This window comes from Trifolium pratense, linkage group LG2, assembly GCF_020283565.1.
Source record: "Trifolium pratense cultivar HEN17-A07 linkage group LG2, ARS_RC_1.1, whole genome shotgun sequence".
Lineage (NCBI taxonomy): Eukaryota > Viridiplantae > Streptophyta > Magnoliopsida > Fabales > Fabaceae > Trifolium > Trifolium pratense.
This window is the reverse complement of record NC_060060.1, coordinates 36,139,971-36,154,038: the sequence shown is the minus strand read 5'-3', so window position 1 is coordinate 36,154,038 and position 14,068 is coordinate 36,139,971. Positions and strand designations below refer to the sequence as shown.

General features: G+C 33.0%; 3 protein-coding genes across 5 annotated transcripts; 2 read left to right on the top strand and 1 right to left on the bottom strand.

The window, feature by feature from the left end:
- Positions 1-291: 291 nt before the first annotated feature.
- LOC123909691 (50S ribosomal protein L35, chloroplastic) lies at positions 292-2,822 on the top strand. Its single transcript, XM_045960567.1, has 3 exons — positions 292-691; positions 773-889; positions 2,509-2,822. The coding sequence occupies exons 1-3, from the start codon at positions 434-436 to the stop codon at positions 2,584-2,586; spliced, it is 453 nt and encodes a 150-aa protein (XP_045816523.1). The 5' UTR covers positions 292-433; the 3' UTR covers positions 2,587-2,822.
- A 1,602-nt stretch (positions 2,823-4,424) lies between these two features.
- On the top strand, positions 4,425-8,249 carry LOC123905461. Of its 3 annotated transcripts, none has more exons than XM_045955067.1 (7): positions 4,441-4,867; positions 5,077-5,143; positions 5,915-6,172; positions 6,264-6,437; positions 6,519-6,625; positions 6,972-7,273; positions 7,462-8,249. In XM_045955067.1, the coding sequence occupies exons 3-7, from the start codon at positions 6,020-6,022 to the stop codon at positions 8,082-8,084; spliced, it is 1,359 nt and encodes a 452-aa protein (XP_045811023.1). In that variant the 5' UTR covers positions 4,441-4,867; positions 5,077-5,143; positions 5,915-6,019; the 3' UTR covers positions 8,085-8,249. The 3 variants fall into 3 exon arrangements, with proteins under 3 accessions (XP_045811021.1, XP_045811023.1, XP_045811022.1); XM_045955066.1 differs by having other exon boundaries at positions 4,441-4,871; XM_045955065.1 differs by having other exon boundaries at positions 4,425-5,143.
- Positions 8,250-9,663: 1,414 nt separating this feature from the next.
- On the bottom strand, positions 9,664-13,079 carry LOC123905460 (probable serine/threonine-protein kinase WNK10). Its single transcript, XM_045955064.1, has 6 exons — positions 13,028-13,079; positions 12,572-12,799; positions 12,265-12,485; positions 11,999-12,156; positions 11,087-11,471; positions 9,664-10,793 (listed from the first exon to the last, which is right to left on the bottom strand). Exons 2-6 carry the CDS (start codon positions 12,607-12,609, stop codon positions 9,982-9,984), a joined length of 1,614 nt encoding a protein of 537 aa, XP_045811020.1. The 5' UTR covers positions 12,610-12,799; positions 13,028-13,079; the 3' UTR covers positions 9,664-9,981.
- Positions 13,080-14,068: the final 989 nt, after the last annotated feature.

Here is a 14,068-nt window from a genome sequence, read left to right as displayed (position 1 = left end):
AACATTTTCATCTCACATCTTTTCCTACCTTAATTTCTTTTAATCTTTTATAGTACTAATACTTAATTTCTTTTAATCTTTTATAGCACTAGTAGTACTTAATTTCTTTTAATTTTCTTTTAACATTTTCTAACACATTCTTTATAAATACTACAAAGTCTCTAATTCGTTGAAATTTAAATGGGTGTGTTGATAGCACAACTCAACAATTTGATAGCCCTATAGAAATATCCAAACAAAAAAGGAAGGCCCAAAAGAAAAGCAATAAAAACAGTCTGAAACCCGTTTACCGTTTTACCTCTATCCACAGAATCAAAGCTGTCACAACCACTTGATTGAAATGTAATCTATGCATCTTCTTTATCCACAACCGCATACTAGTCTTATTCAATCTTAAACCAATAACGATAACGAAACTCACACTCTTCTTAACATGGCGTTGGCTTGTGCAACAGCCACAGTCTCCTCTTTCACCGCCTTGAGACTTCCATCATCATCTTCTTCTTCTTTCCGTGTCTCTTTCAGTTCCGTTAAACTTCCTTTCTCAAACAATGTCAATTCCCTAAAACTCAATTGGTCTAGTACCATTTCCGCTCCAATTACTCACCAAAACAACTCCACCACCGTTACTCCTCCTCCTCGCTCTCTCACTATTGTATGCGCTAAAGGCTACAAAATAAAAACTCACAAGGTCTTACTTATCTTCTTCTATCACTGTATTTTAAAGTTCAATTTCAATTCTGTACTATTATTTTAATTTCATTTTCCACAGGCATCCGCTAAGCGATTTAGGGTAACCGGTGCCGGCAAAATTGTGCGTAGAAGAGCCGGAAAACAACATTTGCTCAACAAGAAGAATAAAAAGAGGAAATTGCGTCTCTCCAAAATGGTAACTTCATTTTCTTAATCAAAACCACCAACATAGTAGACATGTTGACACCGATAATAATTTGTACCTTAGGTTAGGGGTGTGTGTAGATACAAGAAAGAAAGGGTATGGGACTGATTATGCGCGCTTTTATCTGTCAGAAAAGTTTGTGTTCTTTTGATCTCATCAATTTCATAAAGTTTTGCCATATTACTAGATGTTTTAATTAACGTTCTCCCTTTGGGTTGTTAGATTTCTGGATGAGGGCGAAGTCAAGATTATGATATTAAAACATCTGCATTATGCATTTGTGTATCAAACAAAATATTGCAATGTGTAGTTAATATATATTAAGCAACTCTAGTAGCTAATATATGCTTTCTATATATACTCATAGGCCATAGCCTGAGAGCCATTTTGATCTTATGCATCAATTTTGAGTAGAAAGGTCTTAAAAAAAAAACTCGGAAAGAGTTTGCCTTTCCCCTTCCTATCCTATTAATTATCAATTATCACACATTAAGTTTGGTCCTTAACCTTTTCTCTATCTTGAAGATTTCTAATTTTGTGCAATTCTCCAGTTTAAATTTACCATATACCAAGTTCATATCAAGAATGCACAATTCTTGTTTCTTACAAAGATACTTTGTTATAGGTTTCCTTGGCCAGGTAGTATTGTATGAGAATGTGGAATTTACTCGTTGTAGCAGTCAGTATCAAGTAGTGGATATTGTTAAGAACACTGTACAATGTTCTATTATACTCTAAAGTTGACATATTTCTGATAGATACGGGCCTGAGTGAACCATATGTTATGTTAATAGCTTAAGAGAAGTTAGTAAGTTACCTAACTAGGAAATGAACCATGTTGTCTGTAAATAAGAGGGGAGCCTTAGAGAGTGATCTATCTTGTCAGTTTGAAGGAGGGGCCTTTGGGAGCGTGGCAAGACCTCAAATCTCTGCTGATTGTTTGTATTTTAGGGTGTTGTTGTCTACTTTCTCTAATAACATTTCAATTTCTACCATTGTCTTTGAATGATGTATACTGTTGTAGATGCTTTAATTTAGCTATTCCAGCATGGGTTTGAACTGGATATATTTAAAAAGCAGCATTATATGGCATCTGTATTATTATTCAGATAAAAAAAAATTGTGAATCAGGACTTGAGCCAATATTTATCGCTGAAATTTATCTGCAAATTTATGCGAATTGATAATTTACAGTCTTCTGTGAAATGTGTGGATCAAAGTAATGTCATTGGAACTTGATAAACTAATTCAGATTATCAATTGAACTAAACTGCAGTGGAAGTTGATTGTTTTGTGAGACACTAATTGAATATTACTCACAGTAGAGAATTCCAGCTCTTTGATTTCATCTTATCTTGACTTTCACAATTTTACTAAACCCACATCCATCCTAACAGCACGCGGATTTTTAGAATGATGCTTGATATAATGTAGAGGGCTTGAGTGTCTGACTTGGATTGAACTGAAACTTGGCCTTTAATTTGTTGAAGTTATTTTTACTTAACGTTCTCTCGGAATTTTCTTATTCAGCTCTGAAATACACACACACACATGTTAAGTTATTGAGTCGATTTTCTCATCTCTAACCTTTTTTTCCTTGCCGTGTACAGATCCAGGTCAACAGAAGTGACTATGACAATGTAATCAGAGCTTTGCCATATCTGAAAGTAAACAGGAATGTTACATAAATGTTGTACTTTTAAATCTGAGTTATGAATCTAGAGGTGTTTAGTATAATGATTTGTGGCATCTCCAATATGCTTTTACACCATTTGGAAGTTGTTTTATTTTACAAATGAATTGAGGTAGTTTTTGCCACTTGAAATATCAGCCACTCTTGAAAATGTTGCCTTTCCTTGTATTATGTAATAACAATTTGTATATTTATTATTGAGTTCCACTAAATTTATATTGGGATCAAATATTTTATATCGAGTTCCACTAAATTTTTATTGGGATCAATTTGAATTTAACCAATAAAAAAAGTGTGCAGCAATATCGTGGTTTTTTTTTTTTTTTTTTTTAATTTTATGCATTAGTAATATTGTATTTGAGAATGGCCATAGTGTAGTACTTATTTATTTTTACTTTTTTTGAATGAAATACTGAATATTATTTATTTGGTTAAAATATAACAAGTTCTTTTCAGACCTAGCAGAAAACAGGGGGGGGGGGGGGGGGGGGGGGGGGGGGGTGTCATGGTTTTAGTTTATGATATATATTAAGTAAAACTTGCGCCCGTGAAGTTGTCGTGAGGTTTCTCTCGCGATAAGTAGCAATTTCCATATATTATGCATCAATTTAGTATTTAATGACTCAGCAAAATATAATAAGTTAATTTTGTTTTTTGTTACATATATAATAAGTTAATTATTTGGTTAAAATATAACAATTTTTTATTTTTTTTATATTCGTTAGACAACATAAGTGACATAGGATATTTGTATCCTAATTTATTTCAATTTAGTATTTTGATGAGTCAATAGAGTCTGAAAAATTAATTCAATATTTGATGAGTTAGGACTCTATTCTTGACGATTTTAATTATAAGTAAATTCTTACTTCATTTTTTAGATTCATTGAATAATTAATGTATTTAGCCTTAATTATAGATCAGATACATTAGTTATTCAATGAATCTAAAAAGAGAAAATTTGCTTATAATTAAGGTCGGATTGAGTATTAAAAGCTAATCATGAAACTAATACTTTTTTGTTTTGTAATTATAATTGGTTAAAATATATTTGATGAGTCAGCAAAATATAAAAAGTCAGTCCAACATTTAATGAGTCAGCAAAATATAAAAAGCTAATCATGAAAATTATTCTATTTTGATAAAATTTTATTTTTCCTTAATGAGTTAGGAGTAATTTTTTATTTTATAATAGTTTTTTCTTACGCATATTTTTTAGAATAGTTAGGAGTAAATTTTTGTATATATGAGATTGGATTAAGTACCATGATTCTACATTTACATAAAAAAAAACCATAATTCTACATTTTTATTCTTAAGAGTATAAATTAAAGATTGACCGAAAAAAAAATTTTGATAAAAAAATAAGGAAAATGCTAAACAGTGTCCCCGGGGCACTGGTTAAGCATTTAAAAATAGAAATTCTGTCTCGAAATACGTGCATTTAATACATCAAAAGTATAAAAAGTTGTCTTTTCAATATTTATTTTATTTTTTATTTCTTTTTTTGGTATGCTTAACAAGTGCCCCGGGGGCACTGTTTAGCATGACCCAAAAAATAATATAAAGTAGCAAGATCCATTTAATCCAAATATATATATATATATATATTTTTGACCTACAAATATTTAGTTTTGGAAAGAGAGTTAATCCACGTAATCAACAGCTCAAACCGTAAAAGATTCTTAAATTTCGACAAAAATTCGTAATTTTTTTAAGGAGAGAACTTATATACAGTTCTACAAGTCCTGTTTTTACTGTTGACCAATGAAATAATAACACGTGTATGATTGAATTTTATTTATTTTACAAAATTAACGCCGTTCCGTTTCTGCAAAACGAAATTGGAACTCTGAAGAAACTCTCAGTGAAATAAAAGAGAAGAAATTAATTGTTCTTTAAAGGGTTGTTGTTTTTGTTTCACATCCCTCACTTGTTTTCAACGACAAAGTAGTGTATTGTGAGAAATTGAAATTGGTTCCCATGAAAGGTTGAATCCAAATCTTCGATTGTCCCGCTATCGATATGAATAATCACTTTGGAAACACGATTCTTTGTCGCTGCAACGATTCAATCATTGAATTGGGTTACCAATGGCTGAAATTGTATCTGCAGATTCCACTAGCATCCTTTTTAGTGTGTTAATTCATTTTTCCAAGTATTGTTGTTGCTCAGATATGAAATTCTGATTATCATTAATTCAACGTGGTTTCTATGGATTTAACAACTGAGAAAAAAGGAATTGGTTAACAGCAAAAAAAAGGACTTAGAGAATTGTAGGTAAGTTTTGTCCTTTTTTAAATGCTCACGTAAATTACGCACGTGACTTTCTCTTCCCTCCTAAATTCCTTTTCTGTCTCTGATTTTCCTATGTATTTCAATCCTTGTTCTTCCATCACAACTTGTTTTTTCTCCCATTCTTGTTTACCCACTCTCCTTGCCACTCAAAATTTTCTGATTTCCATAACAACTTCATGGCTTCTAGGATACGCAATGTCCGTTCAGAAAACATTGATGATCATGTTGATCAACCTCTCCATAAGCGTCTCAAGGTAATTTCCTCATATCTTTCTAAACATTTATTTATTTTTGACTGGTTGTTACTTGTTGTATTATGGTTTTGTTATGTTTGATTTCACTTTTAGAGAATGCAAAATTTATTCTAGAGGTGTAGAATTTATTTTGACTAATGTTTTTTAGCAATAGATTGTTTTTTTTATACTCTCTCCGTTCCAATATATAAGTCATATTTTGAGTAAATATAATATTCGTTTATCTTGTTTTGATCGTATTATTTTAATAACATATAGATGTAAATATTAGCACATGAGATCTTGTTTGATTTGTTTTGATGAGTATTTTCAAAATATCAAGTTTTTATAATTTTTAAAAATAGACAATTAAATATATTAGTGATCAAAATTGTGCATCATTACGTGCAGTGGTCAACTAGATCTTATATTTTAGGATGGAGGGAATACATTTGAGTTTTAGACTTAAACAAAATTACCGTGTTAATGTGATTCGTTTAGTATTGGAATTTGGATTTCACATGCAAAATTGATTTTAGAGATGTAGACTTGATTTTGACAGTTGTTTTTTTAGTAGAATTAATTTTGTCTGTAAGAGTTGATTTTGACCTGAAACAAGAATTTGAATTTTATAATTATTATTATTATTTTTTTACAATTGAGTTCTAGACTTTATCATAATTTTGTCAAACTAACCGTGGTTCCAAACATATTATTAATAATGTTGCCTTTTGTTTGGATCCTCTGTGACATCCTTTGTTCTCACTGTTTATGGTTTTTTGTATTGCTTAGCAATGGAGTGCTTCATCTCTTTCGCTAGACAATAGTATACTTAACGAGCCTGGCCCTTTGGGTTTAAGTCTCAAGAAGAGCAATTCGTTTTTAGAAATTCTGCAAATGATGATTTCTCAAGGGAATATGGTTAGTGCATATGAAAAAGACGAGACTTCAAACTCTCGATCAAGATCAAAAAAAGAGAGCCGGGCTTCTGCTGTAAAGCTGAAGGCTTCAAATTTCCCGGCTATCCTTTTAAAAATCGGTTCATGGGAGGTACATTCAAGATTCTACACACAGTTTGTGTTTTGGGAAATTTATATTGTTTCAATTAATTTAACTCATGTTGATGTTGTCTTTATTGCAGTATAAATCAAAATTTGAGGGTGAGTTAGTGGCAAAGTGTTACTATGCCACAGAGAAGCTTGTTTGGGAAGTTCTTGAAGGCGATTTGAAGAGGAAAATAGAAATTCCGTGGTCAAATATCACCGCACTTCAAGCAAATTGTCCTGAGGAAGGACCTAGCACATTGACTTTAGTTGTAAGTTACTTTCTCTATATGTTAGCTACTTGAATAGTTTTTCAACATGCAAACACTTGAATAATATTTTGTCTAATGCAGGTTGCTAGACAGCCTCGCTTCTTTAGGGAGGCTGATCCTCTACCTAGAAAGAGCACACGGTGGGAATCAACGACAGATTTTACCGGTGGGCAGGCTAGCATACACAGGTATGTCATCTGATACGTGGATATGTGCTCAACTTTCATTCATTCATAGAGATTGAAAAGTACAATGTTTGTTGGTTTATCATAAATGGAGTAGGAGAACTGACATTTAACCTTTGTAAAATATTATAGACCGATTTCCAAATGGGATGTTGACAATACTGTCAAATATGAGCAATATAACTTACTGAAATTGAAATCATTGATGAACACTAGTCAAGTTAATTTTGTTATATAGAATTTGTGGGCTTTAGATGACTCGTTTTTGAAGTTCTAGCAACACACTCTTTTCAATTTACTAGGACGTTATGTTTGGGAACTTCATCTTTTGTAATTTTTTAATTTGTAGGATGCATTTTTTGCAATGTGAACAAGGACTGTTGGCCAAACATTTTGCAAAACTCATCCAGTGCAGTTCACATCTTAATTTATTAAGCAGACAGCCAGAGATAATATTGGATTCACCTTATTTTGGTACACAATTCGCTGCTTTTGAGAAACCTGACAATAGCAAAGGATCAGCAACTACTCATTTTCAGAACACGGGATCTCCTCATTTGTCCCTGTCACCTTCATTTACGATTGAGCACAGTGATCCTTCTGCCATTACTTTAGATAGCGTTCCCTGCAAAGCGCCTTCCTCCAGTCCAGGTACAATTGCATCACTGTTTTAATATGTCAATTTCGTCATTATTTCAATATGCAAGTTCTGTCCATGCGCAACATCTAAACATTGCTTCATAATGAACTTGAAGTAACTGATCAGTTTCTTTGGCATATTTATTAATCCGTGTTTTGGTATCTAAAGTCGACTTTTATTTCCATGTTACCTTCAACAGAAGGAATATATTGTTCTGAAGCTGATTCGAGGGGCCCAAGTAACTTGGATCAAATAAAACAGCCTGGACTCCATCTTTCTAACTCTCAGAACGATTTGGTTGGCTTCATTGAACATGAACTTCCCGAAGAAATAATGGACTCAGAGAATCCATCCTTTTCTGTTGAAATGGATGTCCGAATAACGCTGGATGATGTTGAACATGATCTGCTTAGTGACGACATTGTTGTTACACTAGCTTCCAATGACAGTTCGCTAATTTCAAAGGTCAAATCTTTTGGCAATGTTCTAGATTTGGATCCTGCAGAAGTGCTGAATCCACCCGACATAGGACATGAAGAAAATATTGAACTTGGTGATGATCTTGAGTCAAATGAGGGCAACAAAATCGAAACGGATATCGAGGCTGCTGCTGAAGAGGACTCAAGAGATTTTTATGGTGGCAATCCGACATCAGGCATGTCCAGGAACGACTCCTTTCTAGGCGTGGTTCTTCATCTTCCTAAAATTGCATCTCTTCCTAAAATTCCATCTCTTCCTAAAATTGCATCTTTTTCTCTAATTGCACCTCTTTCATCCCCATATGATTATGATTATGGTTATGAATTCAGAATGTTCGAGTAGCATAGAAAGTTCAATTTTTATCATGGGATTTATTTTTCATTGAGTCTCATTAATAGATTTCTATGTGTAAGTAAATTATGCTTTACCTATTTGAAACATTCTGGTACATTCATTTATTAGATACTCGTATTGCTTTCTTAAGGATGACACTTTTCTTGTGTTTAATGTTGTTTTTTCTTGGACCATAGATGATGCATCCATTTGACTCTTATTTTTTCTATTTCAAATTTACAATGTTCTACACAATGTATTCATATTCCCTAAAAAAACTGCCACTTCAATAGTTTGATCTTGTATTTTCAAAAGAAAGAGTTGTTCCTTCCAAGTTTGATCTTGATTTTTTCGTCAAAAATAAAACTAAAATACCAACACTTGATTAAAATTAGTTTTGTTCTCGTAAGTCTTTTAGGATGCAACCAATTGTCGTATGTTGCTTCCTTTTTATTCATTTTTCATATACACTTCGATGCGAGACTATTTATTTAAAATCCAGAAACTACATTGTGTATGATGTTGTCTAGTTAAAAAAAAAGGTGCTTTTATTCATCATGTTTTCGAGTTCAAGAGTCAAAGTTTAACTTACCTTTGCCCTTTTGGATTTTGTTTTATATATGCTTAGATTTATGTATCTATGTGTCTTGTAAGATGATTGTGAGAGGGAGGGAGGGAGGGAGAGATGGTTAAGTTTTGGTATGGACTTACAACTAACTTGTAACTTTATATATATATATATATATATGCACTTTTGTTGGGAGTTTATAGAAAATACATAGGTGTGTTTGGATTGACTATTGAGAGAGAACTACGTATGTAGATTGTCTACTGTAGGCAAATCAAGTATTTTTACGGTATTTTAAATCTTAGCCATTAATTTTGAAATAAGACAATTCAGATTATTCATAAACAATATAAACAATCTCGAACGTCGATTTTAGATCGAATGATCAAGATGATTTTAAGTTAAAAAAGTCTATTGTAGGCAAATCACGTATTTCTTGGGTGTGTTTACAGTTGTTGTGAGATTGTTCATAAATTTCTTTTTTCATAAGTATTTTGCAAAAAGTTTGACAGTAGGGGGAGGATTGAATTGAGTAAGACACATTATAGTATATAATATAATGAGAGATCCACAACATATCTCTAAAGCATAAAAAACATGGTAGAGTTGAAAATAATGACGCCGGCTTCTGCAAAAAATGAGCCATCACATCCAATATATAACTTAAAATTTACAATGAAACAACTTCGACAAGGGTAAAAAGAGGTTAGTTAGCTGTGAAGCATTGACATAGACACGACACTGACACAACGACAAGTGTTGAACACTAGACACATCTTCAATATGAAGTGTCGTGCTATACAGTGGCGTCCCTGAGTTTTCGGGGGCTCTGTGCGAAATATGAAAGTGGGCCTTTAATAAAAAAAAACGTAACTTTTTTTCATAAAAAAATCATCATCGATTTAAATTGCAAATAACATAAAATTATAATCATTCTTGTAATAACATAAAAAAGATCCATAGTCTAACAATAACAACAAAATACATTATAGTTACTTTGCTTATAAAAAAAATTCTCTTGCTACTTTTTGCTGCTTTTTTTTTTTCGTTAGGAAAACTTTGTTTTTTTTTTTGACGCATTACATTAGGAAAACATTGTTGGGCTGCTTCTTTGCTGCTTTTTTTTTTTCGTTAGGAAAATATTGTTGGGCTGGGCCTTTACAACATTTTCTAACATACATAATTAATTTTTACACCCCCTAACTTACTAATACTACTACCCTATAAATTTTTTTTGAGGCCCTCGATTTTAAGAGACCTTGTGCCACGGCCCATGTCGCACATGGGCCTAGGCCGCCCCTGGTGCTATACATAGTTAGTTAATCAACAAGCTCAAAATCAATGAATAGCTACTTTCTTCTTGGCCATCCATTTCCTTCTGGTGGCTTCCAATGCCTCCAATTTCATTCTAGTGAGTTCCTCAATCCAATGCTGATATTGTGACTCAATTGCATCAAGTTCAAGCTTTAGCTCAAGATCATTATCCTTTTCAGTTGATGACAGAGAACAAGAACTACTTGACAAGCTCGCATCATTTGATGATTTTAAGTTCATAGTGCTTTCGCTGACATTGTAGTCTGCTGCCTGCGATTTACAGTTTTCGAAATACGCATCACCAACTTCAAGCCCAGTTATCGACCTTTTTAGGCATTTAAAATATCCAGCACCAAAAAATTTGGAATCATGACAATTTTCATTTTCCATTGAAACATCCTCAACAGCTATCTCAGAAACTCCCGATCCTCGTGAATATTGATCTACTGAGTTAACCAAACAATAAGAATTAGAGTCACCCTCAAAAATAGCATTATATGCATTTTTGTAAAAACAGCTATTAAACCCAGAAAAGCCATCTTGACCACCAACAGTTTCAGAGGGAATACTAGTTAAGATAGAACTCCAAGGGCATGCCGTTAAGCTTTGGCTATCGACAATTGTAGAACCACTACAAAGACTTATTTCTCCGGTTGTGTTATGATCACGAGAAGGTTTCCACAAAGGAAGAAGTTTCATTATCAAGTAATCAATAAGCTCGGCTATGAAAGCCACATCATGATGTGCCAGTTCCAAATGTTCAACCATTTCTGAGGCCACGGAGACTGCAGTGTCTGTATCAAGGTAAAAGAGAAAATGTATATTCCTTACTCGACCTGCAAGTAACACAACAGAAAACCAGTTTAGACCTTGTTTGGATAAACAACCTAATTAAGCACTTATATCATAAGTACATATCTTATAAGTTCTTACGTATAAACTACGTGAATAACAAAAGATAAAATAAATTCAAATTATTCTCATATAACTTATTGACATGTCATAAGTTGTTTCCATAAGTTCTCTCAAACAATCTCACAAGTGCTTATGCCAATAGATAAGCTCAAATAAGTTAAAACAAATGGGTCCTTAGTATCAATTCAATAAAACAGGAAATCCATATACTTACCGCATGTATCCGCAATACGCAAGGTCAACGATACCGAGTTATCATCATTTTTAGTCCCTTTTAACCTAAACTCATTGTTCTTATTAGTCCTTTGGACTTCAAAAACAGGAAAATGCGGACTTCCCTGGCTGCTTTCACTGTAGATACTACCGGAAAACTGTTTGTATTCAGCATCGATGTCCATAGATTCGGGCTTTGACCTATTTGCAGCTCTTGGGACTTTAATAGGAGACGGGAATGGATCCTTTGGACTATCAATTTGTAGAAATGGGTCTTTAAGAAGTTCCTCTGCAGACAATCTCTCAGATGCTGGAACCAGGCATTTCTCGATAAACTCCTTAATTTGAGGGTCACTCACTTTATTAAGGGAAGCAGGTTTGATGCCCTGCAATTATACATCATGGTTATCAAATCGAAATTCAAATCTTATATCAAAATACCTATTTTCCGAATCATGAATTGAATCTTATAATGAATCATATGATACATTACCAATAAAAATGTCATTTTCGACTAAAAAAGGGTGATATAGCAAAATTATAAGCTGATAATCATATATGAACCTCAAAATAATTCAAGATTCAAATGACAAAAGAAAATTCGTTGGTTATACAAAGTTGACAAAAAAAAAGTGGGTGGCTACACTAAGTTTAGGTAGTGAATCATTTAAACAAATTGGAATTTGTCATAGTGAATCGAGATTCAAGATGAGATTCATTTCCAGAATAGATACATATACAAATTAGAGATTCATATCGATGGGGTCATATCTAATGAGAATGTCTTCTCTTTAGTATCAAATCAAGATACGACTCGTATGAATCACAAGATACTAATAACCATGGCATGCATCACAATATATATGCAGGCAATCATAATTGATAACAGTATGCTTATGATTGCCATACTTACCGAGGTAACTTTCTTAAATATTTGAGCTGGGTTGGTACATTCGTTATAGGGATACTCAAGAGTAACCATCTCCAATATTGACATCCCAAAAGAATAGATGTCAACAAGTTCATTGTACTCCTCTTCATATAATTCAGGAGCCATAAACTCCGGTGTCCCTTTAAAAATAGAGAAACGGACAGGAAAAAAACAAACATATTTCAATGTTTCTCATAGAACCAATATGATAAAAAAAACTTCACATTTATGAAAGGAAAATGTATTACCAATAACGCTCCGAGCAGTTGGCTGCTGCATGACGATTGCCAAACCGAGATCACCTATCTTAACTTCGCCTTGGTTTCCATTCACAAAGATGTTGTCACATTTCAAGTCTCGGTGAATAATAGGGGGCTTGTGACCGTGAAGATATACTAAGCCTTGAAGAATCTGTCTGGCCCAACCTTTTATGGCTTTCATTTCAACATATTTATGCTTCTTACGGTACCTGTCAGCAAAAGTTGCACAAGTTTTTCATGTGTGCATTGCAGAGAAACGGCATAAAGGAAAGGCTATAGAATCAAGAGAACATACTGTCTTAAGCTTCCAGATGTGAAGAGTTCAGTGATCATGTTAACGGTTTTCTGCTTATCATCAATCCAGGAATCGTAGAACTTAATGATATTTTCATGGTTTAAAGACTTCAATAGATGAACTTCAGAATACAATTTTGCAAGATCATCCACTGAATGTAAGAGGCCATCAATCTTAACTTGGTTCCATGCAACTTCTATTCCATCAACTTCATCGAATGCTCTATAACTGCATAATGAATCGAAATTAAATTAAATTAAATAGTGTGTTTTATCAAGAAACAACTTCATTATTCCTACCAAAGTATCATTGAAGACTGAATTTCCTAAAGAAATATTTCTTACCAAGTAAAATTCTGGATAAAGAAACCAGAAGATAAAGAACAAAATATAATAAAATAGATATAATGAGTGAAAATAAAATTCAGAAAAAAGAGATTAGGCTTCAGAATCTTACACAGTCTTGAAGGCACCCCTGCCCAAAATTTCATTGTACTGAGACAAAAACAAGAGGAAAAAAGTCAAATTAAAAAACGAATATAAAGAACAAGTGAAACATAGAATCATTGGATGCAATTAAACAAATCCCCTTATGTGATATAATTAGCACATTGTAATTAGTCTCCATAGCTGAAGGATTAAAGTAGCTTTGAATATCTGAGCATGAAATAATTCATTTCTATTAAATATAGTGCTATTTTTTTTTGGGTACGTAGTTGAAATGGCGAAGCCATTGAAACTTCACACACACAAAGTGAAGTGACCGGGGTCCGAACCCCGGTCATGGACGTCCGACCTAACAATTTCGGCATTTTTTGCGAGTTGAGCTAGAACTTCTGGACGAAAAATAGTGCTATTGTGTAACTGAGTTTGAACAAATTTCTATTGTTCTGCATTATACTACTATTTAGTACAAAGTGTTGTCAAATAACAGCTATAGCGGTGCTATCACATTGTAGCATAGAAGAATGCGAACAATTCACTATCTTCCACAATTGACAACACTCGATACAAACTTCAAAACTATATTCATGGAAAAAAGCTTCCCTAATTAAAAATTAAGGTAATGATGCATTTTGGCTCTACAATCATCAAGAGTTCAAGACATAATAGTCATCAATTAAACTTATGGACATTGCATAATTAAACAAGAAAAATCATAGCTAATCAATATCAATTACTTATTATGAAGCCCTCTAGCTCAATTAGCACCATTTCACCACATAAGATATATATTATGACAAATCAAATCACTCACATTAATAAAAAATTTGAGACAAAAACAAGATAAATGAATCATGTTATGTGATGCATACATACCCTTATGTATCGGCCGGTTGGATCTTTCTCTACAAAGTCCTCCTCAAAATCAGGAAGCTCCCTTGTTCTGAAAACATTTTCAGAAGGATGCAATGCTATAACAGAACCAGAAATCATTCTGGTTTCTGAATTAAAACCCAACACAACAAAAAGCACAAGGAAAAATTTTCAAACTTTA

Bases quoted from the DNA above. Each gene is read 5' to 3' on its own strand.
- LOC123909691 (XM_045960567.1), top strand. From the start codon at position 434: ATGGCGTTGGCTTGTGCAACAGCCACAGTCTCCTCTTTCACCGCCTTG. The intron at 692-772 runs GTCTTACTTATC...CATTTTCCACAG, and splicing joins ACAAAATAAAAACTCACAAG to GCATCCGCTAAGCGATTTAG. The intron at 890-2,508 runs GTAACTTCATTT...TGCCGTGTACAG, and splicing joins AATTGCGTCTCTCCAAAATG to ATCCAGGTCAACAGAAGTGA.
- LOC123905461 (XM_045955065.1), top strand. From the start codon at position 5,066: ATGGCTTCTAGGATACGCAATGTCCGTTCAGAAAACATTGATGATCAT. The intron at 6,438-6,518 runs GTAAGTTACTTT...TGTCTAATGCAG, and splicing joins CTAGCACATTGACTTTAGTT to GTTGCTAGACAGCCTCGCTT. The intron at 6,626-6,971 runs GTATGTCATCTG...TTTAATTTGTAG, and splicing joins GGGCAGGCTAGCATACACAG to GATGCATTTTTTGCAATGTG.
- LOC123905460 (XM_045955064.1), bottom strand. From the start codon at position 12,609: ATGATCACTGAACTCTTCACATCTGGAAGCTTAAGACA. The intron at 11,472-11,998 runs GTAAGTATGGCA...GTATAATTGCAG, and splicing joins TATTTAAGAAAGTTACCTCG to GGCATCAAACCTGCTTCCCT. The intron at 10,794-11,086 runs GTAAGTATATGG...TGTTACTTGCAG, and splicing joins GCGTATTGCGGATACATGCG to GTCGAGTAAGGAATATACAT.